This window comes from Rhinopithecus bieti, unplaced genomic scaffold (genome assembly GCF_001698545.2).
Source record: "Rhinopithecus bieti isolate Rb0 unplaced genomic scaffold, ASM169854v2 scaffold_42618, whole genome shotgun sequence".
Taxonomy (NCBI): Eukaryota; Metazoa; Chordata; class Mammalia; order Primates; family Cercopithecidae; genus Rhinopithecus; species Rhinopithecus bieti.
In genome coordinates this window covers 118,976-133,975 of record NW_016817507.1, presented here as the reverse complement: position 1 = coordinate 133,975, position 15,000 = coordinate 118,976, and the positions used below count along the sequence as shown (strand labels likewise).

The 15,000-nt window shown below is 33.2% G+C and overlaps 1 protein-coding gene across 1 annotated transcript in view; it reads left to right on the top strand.

The window, feature by feature from the left end:
* LOC108517902 (transcription factor SOX-6-like) overlaps positions 1-15,000 on the top strand; it is a 120,820-nt gene that overhangs the window by 50,181 nt on the left and 55,639 nt on the right. The window contains exon 2 of the mRNA XM_017855996.1: positions 11,636-11,876. Coding sequence (XP_017711485.1) covers positions 11,636-11,876 — 241 coding nt within the window. The remainder of the gene's footprint in view (positions 1-11,635; positions 11,877-15,000) is intronic.

The window sequence follows — 15,000 nt, the reverse complement described above, 5'->3', positions numbered from 1 at the left end:
CTTTAACTACTTCCTCAACCAATTTTGTTGTCAAATTGCCCAGAATGAGAGTTAAATGGGTTGGTTAGAGAATTACCTACTCTATGTTTCTCTCTCCTTTTTAAAGTTGTTAACTAGTAATTAAATATCTCAAACTCTAGAAGTAGAGAGAAAAGAAAAAGATAGCAAATCCTTTTACTAAGCTCTGATTAAATGAGTATTTAGAATGTCTAACCAGAATATTCAAAATAAAATTCTACAGGAATGGTATAAATTAGTAAAGAATAATTCAGATAATAATTGAAAATAATTAATTATTTATTTAATTTAGATTTCAGACACTTTTAATTCTAATAGCATCTGCCCTGGCATTTGACCAACCAGAGATGAAATTTTGCCTTCTGTATTTACTAGGTATGACCTTAAGTAAGATTTCATTTTTTATTGTTTTAATCAACAGTTTTGTGCTTTGGCTTTCTTATCAGTAAACAGGGATAATGACATTATTTAACTTCTAGAGTTGCTCTGAGAACTAAATGAAATAATACATGTAGCAGTGCTCAGCACAGTGCCTGCCTGGTACTTTCTAAGCATCTAGTAAAAATTATCTATGTATCTTTTCAACCATCTCTTCAACATCCATCCATCCGTCATCTGTCCATTGGTTCATCCATTTATCCATCTTTTTTTTATGTTTCTGACAACATAAATTGATTATTTTGGGAGGCTTTTTTTGCCAGGGAATATGCAGAACTTTTAAAATATGAGATGAATTTATTGTCCAGGATGTGTGCAAAGAGAAGACACCCCCAGAAAACCAGCTTATTTTAAGTCCTTTTTCATGGCTACTTTTTTCTGGTTGAAGATAATACCTTAAATTTATTTCTGCCTATTAATTTAATAATATTTAAATAATTGGGAAATATTTACTGAGTGTTTTCTTTGCACAAAACATTGTGCTAGGTATTGTGGGAATGTAGAGAAAGCTAGGATTTTGTTCTCACCCTTGAGAAGTTTGTAATGTGGTTGAGGTTACTTAGAAAATATAATGATATTATACATTTTAAAAAGATTATGTGAGGTAATATCCATTAAGTGTTGAATGAGTTATATAAAAATATCTAATAAGATCTAATCTCTGAGATCTTATTAGAGGTGTTTAGAAGAGGGGTAGATCATAGTTATCTTGAATAATCTCAGTTGGTTTCCTAACAATAGGAAATGAGGGAAATAGGGAAAGACAGGATGAGCAAAGGCTATGAGGCAACAATAAGTGAAGTTTGACTAGTGAAGATAAATTTATAAAGATTGGTTGTATCTGGATGGAAGGCCTCAAGTGCCAGGGTCAGGAGTTTATACCTTATTTTGTCATTAGTGGGAGAGCCACTGATGTTTTTTGATCAGGAGAGTGGCTTGATGAAGGGAGTAGCAGTAAGATTGATTTGGTGGAGGAGATACTAAAATAGAGAAAGTAGTTTAGGGTCTGTTTTAAGAGTTTAGATATGAGGTGTGAAAAAGCCCTGTGCTAAGATTATAAGTATGGTAACAGAAATGAGCATAAGAAACATTAAGAAATAGCTGGTGGAGCTTCATGACGAGCTGGCATTGAGAAGCAAGGATAAAAATTAGGAGGTCAATACAGTGTTCATGTTTTGAACCTTGATGATTCTGACAGTGGTACTCTTCTGGGTGTGGATGAATGAGGGGAGGTGTTGAGGAAAATAGTGATGAATCTAGTTTTAAGATGTTTAATGTGAAATTGCAGAGCATATCTTGGTATAAATACTTCACAGTAATTTGAGGACTGTTGGATTTCTGGGAGATGAGAGAGTTTAGTGTTGGGGATATGGATATAATAATCTTAAGATGCTTGATAAAAAGAGTATAGAGAAAGAATAATGTTTAGATTGGCAGTATTAACATGGAATGGTATTTTCTGTGATTATTCACTTTAATTTAAAACAATAAGCTATTTGCCTACCTCTCCCTCTCTGCCTTTTCCTCCCTCTTTCCCATAGTATTGATTGTCTACGATGTGTTGTGCACTGTGCTGGGCACTGGGGATCCAGCAATGAACAAAACGGATGAGCCCTGTCCTCATGAAATATACAGAATAAACTTGTTTTTTAATTAAACAAAATATTTTAATGAGTTCTCTTTTCTCCCATTTACCATAAGCTTGTGCTATGCAAGCATTTATCTCCCAGAGTCTGAAAGACATTCTCTGACAAGAAGTTTCCTTTTCTTCCTGTCGTTGATACTTTTTATTTTACTATATTGTAATAAATACTCTGTAGGAGTATAATTTCAGGAATTGATTAAATTACCCATCGTCGAATTTTAGGAAATACTGATTGCAATCCCCTTTGCCTGGGAGATTTTTATTGTGCTGAGCTTATAAGAAGTGTCTCTTGGAAAAAATTGTATTATATTATTTGAAAGTTCTAAGAGCAAGGAAAAAGATGCTTTTCTAAAACTGTCTTATTTCTTGCATCCAGACATTTCTGTTAATGATGTGAAGTTTATCTCAACTCAAAATAAAACGTGCAGCTGGAGATTGGACTTCCCTTTTCTCCTGTTTCTTGCTATCCTTGTTTTCCTTCTGATTTAGTCACCAATGTTCAACCAATGTCTTCATTTCACTCTTTCCTCTACTCCTTTGTAATAAAATAGAGGAATGGAGAAAGAGGAACACAATGCAAGGTTGAGGAACACCAGTTGAGACTGATAACAGATGAAAGCATTTTTCTAAGGAAGGAGATAGTAGATTATCAATGTCTGAATTTGTATTCTAAGATTCAAGCTCAGGAGAGCCTATGTTCTTGATGATCCTCAGTTCATTTCACTGTCACCCTGGTGTAGTTAGCCTCCCCCTTTTTTGCTAAACTGGTCCATTTTTGTGCTAAATGATCATAAATGATGTTATTTAGAACAGAAGTATCTGTTCTAAAATTGGAATGGAATATTAGGCATATCAGGCATTAGCTGTAGGAAATATTTCAAAATTGAAACAGTTAAAATGGAAATATCAGGCATATCAGGCATTAGCTGTAGGAAATACTGGTAAAATGGTATATCAGGCACATGGTAAAAATGGAATGTCAGGTGTATCAGGTATTAGCTGTAGGAAATATTTTCTTGCTTGCTGCTGCTGCTGCTGCTGCTGCTGCTGCTTCTTCTTCTTCTTCTTCTTCTTCTTCTTCTTCTTCTTCTTCTTCTTCTTCTTCTTCTTCTTCTTCCTCTTCTTCTTGTTCTTCTTCCTCCTTCTTCTTCTTTTCTTCTTCTTCCTCTTCTTCTTCTTCTTCTTTTTTTTTGACAGAGCCTTGCTCTGTCACCCAGGCTGCTGGAGTGCAGTGGCACACTCTTGGCTTACTGCAACCTCCACCTCCCAGGTTCAAGCAATTCTCATGCCTCAGCTTCCTGCAGAGCTGGGATTACAGGTGTGCACCACCATGCCTAGCTAATTTTCATATTTTTAGTAGAGACAGGGTTTCACCATGTTGGCCAGGCTGGTCTCAAACTCCTGACCTCACGTGATCCTCCTGCCTTTGCCTCCCAAAGTGCTGGGATTACAGGCATGAACCATCACACTCGGCCTAGCTGTAGGACATATTTTCTGATAGAAGTGACATTATTGATGGAAAAAGCCCCTATATTTAGAGTATTTTGAGAATGATAAGATATTTTGCTGTATTGGAAGGAATGATGTAAATTTGAATGTCTTAAATCTTGAGTTAGTTATGAAATAAAATCACTTTTCTAAGAGAACTTTTAAAATGTAGTTTGTTTGGAGCATTATCTATATTAATTATATTCATTTTAATTTGTATCTTAGGAATCTTTGGAGTGTGGGAGAGCCATGTCAAATGTTCAGTCCTTTAATACTAATTTAGCTTCAGGTTACTGAGATCACTTTGGTAGTCAGTCAATATGGTTACCAAATTTGGATGAGAATTCCAGATGCTGAGTGGCTCAAAAACAGTTGTGGATATGTGTCCTATACTTTGTTATTTCTCTAAACTTGTGTAGAGGTATTAAATCACTTTTGTGAGATGAATTTTCAACATTAAAATAAAAGCTACTTTAGAAGACAAAATGAAGCGTAACTCATTTAGAAAATAAAGACAAAAGCTTTTGAGGTTAGATCCTGCCTGTCCTTTTCATCCTTCAGGAAGGTTTCTAGGCTAGAAAGACATCTCTAAAAACAAAGTTTTTATAATGGAAAATGTGCTGACATACACTTTAATGATATAGTTTCAAATGGCAGTGATATCATTTGTAGGCCTTTGTGCTTGGAAATGTCTGGAAAGTTGTAGTGCTCTTATTAATATTTGTAGTCACTTTTTATGAATTAGTATTTCTTGTTGTTTTTCATTTTTATTTAATTTAAGATGAATAAATATTATTATCAAATAACATGAAGATTGCATCACAGCCTTCAGGATTAAAATGCACTCCTTTTTTGGGGAAGCAGATAGATGTGTTTACTATGTTGCGAGATTTAGATTTGATTTTTTGTTTTCTTCATGGTAATTATGTTTGCACTTTGCTGATCACTAGTTGTGCATTATTACAATGGAAGGTGACAATTTGATTGTCTTCAATTGGAGAAGCAAGTAATTTTATATTCACTAAGCTGTCAGGTAACACTAACTCACAGTACTAAGAGCTCCTGGCAATGCAGCTTGGCACCTATATTTAACTGCTTTGATGCTTGTGTAACCTCTGCTGAATCAGAAATACTTTGCCGGCTGGAAATGGTTTTCAGACTTGTACAATGAGGTTTTCATTAAGTAGACAAGCTGAAAATGAACTGCAAAGCCATGGTTGTTTTTCTCCTCCCCTCCTATCTCCTCCCCTCTTTTTTTCCCTCCCCTTCCCCTCCCTCTCTACTCTCACTCCCTTCCTCGCTCCCTCTTCTTTCTCTTCTTCTTGTCTCCTTGTGAATAGGAACCTGAAATTTATACCTTGTTTCATCACATGAAAGAGTGGACTTGGTAGATTGCCTTATTTAGCTAAAGGAGAACCTCAGAGATGAACTTCTTTATATAGATTTGTTCAGTGTTTGTGTGAATTTTCATATTTTGAAACAATCTATATAGTATCAATATTCATTTTTCTCTTTTTTTTCTGGAAATATTGAAGAGGGAAATTCGAGTTAAGAATGGAAAAGTATACAGTGACAGTTTCCTACACTTTGTCTCTGAGAAGTTATTGTTCTGGTTTATGATTTTTATTCATATAATTGGATAAGATATCCTGTACTTGGGCTTCCATATTAATGGGCCAGTTTCAAGCTGACAGAGAGATGTCTGTTTATTCACTTAAAAAATTATAGTTCTCATTTTTTATGAAGAGGAGATTCAAAGTGAACTTACATAAATAAATTCATTCTGCTATTATTTTAGACAGCTTTCTTTCACTCCAGCCACACATAGGTTTTTCATTGAGTTATAAAGTCATTGTGCTGGATTAACATCCTCTAAGTTAGTGTATATTTATAGTAGCCATTGTTAGGTTTTACTCTTATTGTTAAGTCACTGATTTTATTTATAAAATCTGGGCCTGGCTTTCCGAAGCAAAAATTCCAAATGTTACTGGTAGATAAACTGTGAGAAAACCATATTATTTCTATCAAGCAAAAAGTATAGATTGATGTTACATAAAGTCAAGTTGTTTTGATCCCAGGAAGAAATCAGATACTCAGGGACACTTAATAATTATAGGTTTTCCATAGGCAGTCAGTCAGCAGGCCAGTCGCTAGGCTGGTTGCCTGTCTCTTCCAGCAGATACTAACCAATTAGACAGAGGTAGTTACGTGATGTAACATTATCAGGAGAAACAATTCATGAGTCAAAGCATTCCAAGACATATGAGCTCTAGTCCAAAGAACAGTCTTAAGCTACATAAAGTGACAGCAATATTGTCAGCTAAATATAAACTCTAGAAACACAAACTTTGATGACTTAAGAAGAATCTGTTCCAGGTAGTTCTTGTTTTGTAAGAAGCTCAGAGGGCCTTTGAAGACAATTTTGGTGCTTTGCTGTGAAAAATTGGACCCTTAGAAAAGTCAAAATCCATTAATTTAAGCACTTTCTTAGACATACTTCAGGAGCTTCAAATGTATTTCATTTACCTCATCTCCATTGATTTGACAGCTAATTCAAATCAGTGAGTTTTCTTCTAATAGGTATTGTCCTCATGTGTTACCATATCTGTTCTGAAAGTGCTGCTACAAGCTCTAGAAGATAGGTTTATAACTTTCTAAGGTAATTCTGAAAACAGTTACCTTCTTTTCACCTGAATTTTCTAAATTACTTGGAAGAAAAAGAAAAATCTGGCAGAAGCAGAGGGAAGTTTGGAGGTGGATTGGGGGAGAGTAGGTGGTAGTGTTGTATAAAGTAATACAAATAATTAGTAAGCACCCTCTGACTTTACTGGAATGAATCAAGAAATGTTTTAAAAGGAATGTCTTCATTTTAATATCTAGAATTAAGGTGTACCATGCTACCCTCCCTTCCCCAAGACCCTTGAATGTAGAAATTAGATATATAAGAAGAGGGTTTTAAAATCATTGTTTGCCCTAGGCTGGGTGGACTGGTGTCCTTTGTAGAGGTTCCTGGGTATTGTGCTTTTTGGCAACTAAACATATCTGTTACTCATGTTCCTTAAAATGAGAGGCACTGTGTTATATTTTTTGAAAATTAGTTGTTTATTTCTCAGTATCAGCTCAAGTACAGCATTGTATTAACAGTGAATTATCTGACAGAAATAAATCTACCAGATAGACTGCAGCTGAGCTGCAAAAATAAGTGTGAATGTTGGCCTGAAGTTTTAATTTTTTTAAATAAGTAGAACAACTCTTAAAATGTTGCTTTATGTTAAAAACAGGACTTTTTTTGAATAAATGTAACACGCCTGGAAAGTGAATGCCATTTGATAATAATCATAAAATAATGGAAATATTTTCAAAATCCGGTTAAATATATTGCTATGATGAATTCAGTGACTCTTTTTGATAATTATATAAGTTTCAAATAATAGTTTTGAAAGATGGATACTTTTCAAGCTGTAATTTAAAAAATGTAATTTTGAGTGATCATGCCTTATGAGAAAGTTTAGAAGTTTGAAATTTGTTTAAAAATAATCCTGACTTTAAACATATAAAAATAACTGTGTTTAAAGAATAATGTCAAATCAGAAAAGTTCTAGAAAATATGATATTCTGAGATAGAGGACTTAATGTACATGTATCCAGCATTCTCATCATTTTATAAAGTCTTGGGCCAACTAATTTTGATTTATTGTTGCAGAACAGAAAATAAATTTACTGTCTGAGTAAGTTTGTAATAGCCCAAACATTCAGACTTTGTACTGGTGTTTTGGAGTAGAATAATTATCACCTTTCTAGAGGTGTTCCTACTGACTTCCTAGAGAACATTCTCAGTAAATGGAGGCTTTATCTCCAGCAATCTCATTTCCCAAAGTCCTAAGCCCGAGTTCTTCCCGGTGGCCTGGCATCCTGGGTTCACTTGATTGTTGGGCAGAGACATTTCAAACTCAGGAAACATATGATGGGAATTTAGTTTTATGTGTCCCAAAGATATTTACTTCTCTTTGAAGGTTTTACTTGATAATAGTCATGCCCCAGAAAACCATCTTGTTTAACCAATGTGATAAGTTGACAATGTAGTTTTTCTCTCTGATTATAATGTACTCTGTGTAGTCAATACACTGGTACCATGTGAGTGTAATTTCCTCTTTTATTTTATCTCCAATGCACTGTATTATAAATAAACAGTTAAAAAAAACACCAAACAAATCTGTTGCATCTCCTTTTAAGATTGTACCACTGTAGACACTTGTTCTAGTAAAGTAGAATTGGGCGCATTTGATTGCATTTAAATTTTTCATGCTTCAGCAGTTTGGCTGGGAGCACAGTAAAGAAAAATCCCATGAGCGAGGATAGTTTAGAATAATAGAACTTGATTTTGTGTATTATAGCGGCAACATTTGCGCTGCTTTAGTTAGGGTTGTGTCAGCACTTCCATTATAAACCCCTGTTTTCAGGGGGTATAACTAGGGAGATTTTTTTTTAATACAAATTAAAAAAACAATTCATTTGAATGATTTTAAGTTATAATAGTGCAAAATAAAACAAAGTATAGTCACATCGAAATTGACCATTCCGCAAGGATTTTGATTTTCTTTTGCTTATTAGTTGTATAAGGCAGAGGCTAAAGTAAGGTGCTGTTTTCATATGTTGGGGTTGAAAATTTTTGCAATGGAAAATTACTGACTGAGCATTAAAATAAATGTAAGCATTCCATGTGACACTTTAAAACACTGAAACGTGGGTATATTTGATTTATGAGTTTCTAAAGGAGAGTAACTGTGGTACAGTGGTTATAGTAAAGGCATTACCAAAAGTCAAGTGTCGTTGAAACTTCTAGAATACAGTTTGGTTGGTTGAGTAAAATGTTTTAAAGGGGAAAGCTAAAGTAAAGAAATGAATGAGATGTCATCAGGATTATTTAATAAAGTAATTATGCAAAAAATCAGTGAATCAGATCTAATAATCAGCAAATCTAAACTTTAATAAACTCTGCATTAAAAACAATTTGTGCACGTTTTATAACAAAACTCAAAACCGCCACCCAAAACAAAAATCAACAACAAAACCAAATATAAAAAAAGATGTAAACAAAAAAACCCCAACAATTTTACCAAAAGGAAATGCTCAAGGAAATACCTTGCTAAAACAAAACCCATCTTTTCTCCACTCGCAATGCATTTAAGAACTATAATAAAGTAAAACAAGAAATTATATGATTTGGAAAAGTATTTTTGGAACAAAAAATGTTAATTCCTTTGCTAAGGAAAGGGATTTCAGAATTGAGTGTGTTTTTCTTGATTGTTAACCGTTGTTGTCCTACCTCCCCTGTCTCCTTTTCCTCTAACGATAGTGTGAACTGAGGATGAATACTCAGATTTAATATTGCTTTTATTGGCAGCTTATGTTTTATTTGAAACCTTAATACACATATGTATTTGTAGGTGCAAAATAAAAGACAAGTTGTGAGATGTTATAAATAGGTAGCATTCCTGAATGGCCACTGGAGGAATCACAAGAAGACTGTTGATGAATAGAGGTGAAGCCTTTCCTCACTAATTGTATTCAGCGTGTAATTTCTAAACTTCCCTCTGAATTTTGATTTTCAATTAACACTCCCCATTTGAAGATAATTTTCTATTTAATATAATTGCAGGAAATAATTTATTGGCTGATTAAGACTGAGGACCCAGCCTTCCTTAAGAAAACATTCTAACAAACCATCCTTTAAACTCAACTCATAAATTTAGTCTATTTTTACAGCTGCAGAGTTGTATTTAATTAGGATTGTGCACTATTGTTCACTGGTGAAGTTTATAGTTGAAATTATTCTTAAGAGACTGTTTTCATTTTGAGTTTTGCCATGATTAATTTATACTAAAGCAGCAATCATAGACATTGCTATTGGAAGGAGCCAATTCACTTTATAATAAGAGGATGTCTGTTGAGGGAACTAAAGTAACTGATTTTTGGATCATGACTTCCAACTGTGTTTAACTATTTTAAAAAGCAGAAGTACATTCATTCTTTTGTTTTTAACGTGAATGATTATTGATATTGTCAGTATCTGAAACAGGAAATCACTCTTGTTTGTGGCAAGCTCTTGATAAACTTGCAGAACAGTTATAATTTGCCTGGTTTTAATAATAGTAGTTATGGGGCCAGTAAAGTAAGCCATATAGTAATTCTAGAAGCATCCATTGGCTACCATTTTTCATAATCATGTATATGTTTGTTCATTTGTTATTATTGGTATAAATTGGTCAAGAATATATCTGATTTATTGATATAGCACTCTTTAGAACATTTAATTCATTTCTTCTCAAAGAAATTATAGGCATTCTTTTGCATTCCCTTGCCCCCATTGTATTTTCTAGTATCAAATTTAATAGATACAATTTTTGTTATTTGTAGAATGATTATTATAAATTGGTATCAGCATTTTAATATGTTTCAAAGCACTTCAAAAGCCTGTAATACTTTTATTTAGAACTGTGCATAATTAGATTAGCTGATCTTATATTAATTTTTTAACTGTAGGATACTAAATCTGAGCCCCCTCATTAATTGTGAGAAATTTAGCATTAGCTGTTAAATCCTATGTAAAACATGAGCTGCTACATAAAAACTACTGTTTAAATTGGAATTAACTTAATTATTTTTCTTGCACTTGATATTTCCTTCACTGTAATATTCATGAAAGCATGTGACAGATTTGTAAATTTAACTGTTAATCTCAGATTTCTAGACCCTTTAATCAGTATTTATTTGTCTGTAGAAACAGTACTAGCAAGTTAATGATTTGCTAATTTGAAAAATGCTCATGTGGTTTCCTATGTTAACTGATTTGTGTGTTTTTTTAAAAATGGTATGAAATCAATTAATGTTAAATAGCAATTAAGGTGGAGATTTTATTCCTTTCATTACACAGCAGTTTTAGAGCTAAAGATGTAATAAACTAAAAACAATGTAAAGTTTTAGAAAAAATGCTAAATTCCCTCTTCTGTTAAGTTATAAACTTTCAGTGGTTTTATTTTCAAACCATTTTGCCAAGAAATGCATCTTGATAAAATGATATTCTAAACATTTTGAAATTCTACTTAATAATCATGGTTTTCTGATTTTATATAAGAGTACAAAATGGAGACCTTGTCATGAAGAGTGTAGTCGATATTTATTTGTGGGCACATAAATGAATGTTCAGTATTGTATTTGGAGGTTTTAAATATTATACACAGTAGGCATTTTACTATTTTCATGGTAAATGCTTTGAATCTTTAATGTACTTTCTAATACAAAATAGAGGTATAGCTATTTCAGATACTCAATTCAAATGCTACAAAATTGCCCTAAAACTAATCTAACAGTATCAGCCACTCAATCAATATGTCACTTAAAAGTTAAGTTACAACACTTGACTCATTTTAAAGGTCTTTTAACAAGCTTTAGATGGCACTAAGTAGTGTTAGGCCCAGCCCCAATAATGCAAAGTATAAACAAAGAAGTCAGGATCAGATTTGTTTAGGACTTTAATTATGAATTATTTACTCTCCTGATTATGTTTTCCTACATATACTTCTTTTGGTCCTACATAAACCATAGGAGAAAGTTGGGTATTTTGTGCTTTCAAATCATCTTGCAAACTGACTCATTTGCCAGTTCATTCATTCGTTTTTTTCCATTGCTAACTATTACCCTAAATACTCTCAGGAAGCTTATAATCTAGTTAAGAAAACTAGGAGGGAAAATATACGCATACATACCCTGTCCATTATGAAAACTTACTCTGTAAAAAAATCATTAATGGATTGTAGGAGAGAAAATATGCAGTACTTACTGGGAAGAGGTTTGCTGAGTTAAAAGCAAAGAGGGAAAGCAGGACACATAAGCCAAGAGTTCTTTTTCAGGGGTTTAGAGTGGACCACAAATATCTCTAAAGTTAAATAACTTTTGTTTTTTCCTGAACTAGCCAAATGCAAGGGTTGGTTTATGTTTTGTTACTGACAGCCATTTTTAATCCATTCTGTTTTCCTTCTTCTGCAGAAGAATGTCTTCCAAGCAAGCCACCTCTCCATTTGCCTGTGCAGCTGATGGAGAGGATGAGATAACCCAGGATTTAACCTCAAGGGAAAAGGAAGAGGTCAGCGATCAACATGTGGCCTCCCATCTGCCTCTGCACCCCATAATGCACAACAAACCTCACTCTGAGGAGCTACCAACACTTGTCAATACCATTCAACAAGATGCTGACTGGGACAGCGTTCTGTCATCTCAGCAAAGAATGGTGAGCTTTTAAAATCTGACCACTGCCACTAAATGTATTCCTTAGTATGTCCTCATTATAGATAGATATTTTAGGGAAATAGATGACCTTAGAGTTATTTTTGTTTAGATCATGAAACAACTACCAGGTACATATTACTAAGATACTAACAACTGGAAAAACTTGAAAAATGTTTTGTGATTTAGTGTATATACATTTATTATTAGGCCAGTGTGCCAAGAATATATTTTATTGGCTGATTTTTGTGGGGGGGATTGGTTATCTTATTCTGTGAATCCATGAATTTAAGGTGGTTAACTTGGTAATATCACAAAATAGATATGATCAAATAAAGTATGGCTATGTATTAATATTGAAAAATTTAAGCAAATACAACTGCGTGAATGAGATCATATGTTGAATATACCTTCAATGAGAAAATGCAGGTATTTATCATTTTTAATGGTCATTCTTGATTTATAATAAAGCTTTTCTCACTTATATGCCTATATATTAATTTCAAAAGGGCATGCAAACCTCCTGAGAATCATTCAATCAGACTACAGGAGTTTTCTCAAAAAGTAGAAACAACATCAAATACATGCAGTATATTTAGCCAGCTTTCCCATGTTAAATTCCATCTCTAATCATCAAAACAGAAACCATAGCCAGTGACATTAATTATCTAGTTCAAAGCAAAAATATTCAATTTTTTTAGCATCTAGAAGAGATTAAAATCTTAATATATTTTATTAGATTAGAAGTTTTAAACCCCATTTTGCATTTCTTAATTTTGGCTAACTAAAATTAAGTTAATGAAAATTATTTTAAGTGGGCACTGAGAAAATTTTAATTTCTTAACAAAAGTAAGGTAATATTTCCAATGCATTTACTACGAATAACACATATTTAGATTCTTATTCAATGCTTTATATCTCAGAGACTTACTTCAATAATTTATGAAGGCAGACATTTTTCTTTTTCAGATGATTTTGCAGACACAGCCAATGCTCTGGAGCAGTAGGTAAGAAGCAGAGGATTGAAAGATAGTTTCTAGACTAATTTTAGTTTTGAAAGCGATCAAAATTGTACAATTAGATCCACTGAAAGATTAGTTTTCTTGAGTAGGAAGAAGGTAATAAAGCAAGTCTGTTTTTATGATTGAACTTCAGTTGTTCATTTTAACACCTCCAAGGTGAAATAGATATCCAGTCACTGCCACTTGCTTATTGTCAAGATAATGGAGCGATGTTTCATCTTTATTTCAACAAATATTTATTGAGTACCATTTATGTGCCAAGCATTCTTATTAGGTGCTGACTATATAGTGGTGAACAAAGCAGACATGATTAATTCCTTCATGGAGTTTATAGTCTAGGAGAGGGAATAGAAATTAAATAAATATATACACAAATATATAATTAAAATATGATGTTTGCTATGTATGAGGAGAAAGAACAGAATGCTATGTGAGAACATAATGGGGCAAACCTAATTTAGAATAGATGGTTAGGAATGCCCTCACTGAGCCAAAGATGGTAAGAACTAACCAGTTAGAGTGGAACAAAGAGTAAAACTGCAGAGGGAACAGCATGTATGAAGTATTTGAAGTGAGAAAGTTAGTGCTTAATGTCAGAAAGTAAAAGATGGCCTTCATCGCTGGAGAGTTACGATGAAGGATGCAATATAGCATAAGATATAGTTGGAGAGATTGGTAGGGGCTATATCAAACAGGACCTTGGAGATAACATTATGGATGTGAGATTTGATCTAAGTTCAATGGAAAACGTTTGAAGCATTCAAAAACATTTCAAACAGATAAATTCTGGCTGTGGTATAATGAATGGATGGGAGAGAGACAAGAGTGAAAGAAGGAGGACCCACTGGGAGCCTATTTCAGAAGTCTAGGTGAGAGATGAATGGCTTGAATTAGTGTAAAGGAAGAGTGGCTGGAGAGAAAGGATGGGTTTAAGATATATTTTGGCTTTTATGCCAAATCTAGTCATAGACAAATAAAAATAACTGCACTGGAAAATATGGGGAGAATAAGAAATAATACAGTTCAAATTTTATTTCTTTGAGAACACTATACTTATTTTCCTAGAAAATTGTGTTTGTATCTTGATAAGTCCCAAGTTACTTTGGTGGGTTATTCTCAAACTTTTATCATCTAAAATTTTGTCTTAGAATATATATTAATAATTTTCTTACCAAATTTATATTAAATGTGGTTTATGATAGTATAAAACAGTTTAATGGTACAAACAAGTTAACTATTAATGTAAAAGAAATCATACTTGCTAGACATGTTTTCAAACTTTCACTTTCTTTTGCTGTCAAACATTGCTTTCCACTGGAGCCTTTGTGTATTCCGAATGACTAGAAGCCAAAATATTTTGTTTAAACTCCCACTCTATAGTATTTCCCAGCTGTGTACTTATATGGTGTAATAAAAGGATTTAACAAATGGGAAATAGCAGCTGCATTTGGAAATGCCCTTTGTGCTTCTTTTTCACTGGATAGATTCAATATTGTATAACAACTGTAATGCCAGACCTGTAATGACTTATACTGTAAGTACCGTATCACTAACCAATTTTTCTTTGCAGGAAAAAAACAATAGAAGGATTTTAAGTTTCTGGGCAGACCTGCAAACCTACATATATTGTGTGTGTGTGTATGTGTGAGTGTGTCTTCGAGTGGGAGGACTGTGCTAATGTAAAATTTAATAAACATTTTATCTCATTCTTCTTTAAAATAAATATGAAGTCAAAAGGATGTTTATGAAATTAAGTAAAACTTGTAGTTTTCTTTAATGGATCATATTCTGTACTTGTAATTGAGTCCCAAAAAATAGTTGTGAAGAAATAAAATTTAAAAGAAAATCTAAAAAATAACAACATTTTTTTTTCAGCACTTACACAGTTTCCATTGTTACTTGCTTTCTGCAATGGCCCTCATGGCCCTCATTCATGAACTGTTAGAAACAAGCCCTAAAAGTTTCTTATCTCCTGGATTCAGGAAGGGTTTTACTTTGAAATGTCATGACCACAGAGGAAGTTTTCTGTCAGAGAAGGTGAAGGCAAAGCAAAGAAGTCCTGCTAATTCCCACTTTCTGATTAGAAAAAAAAACTTTATTATTATT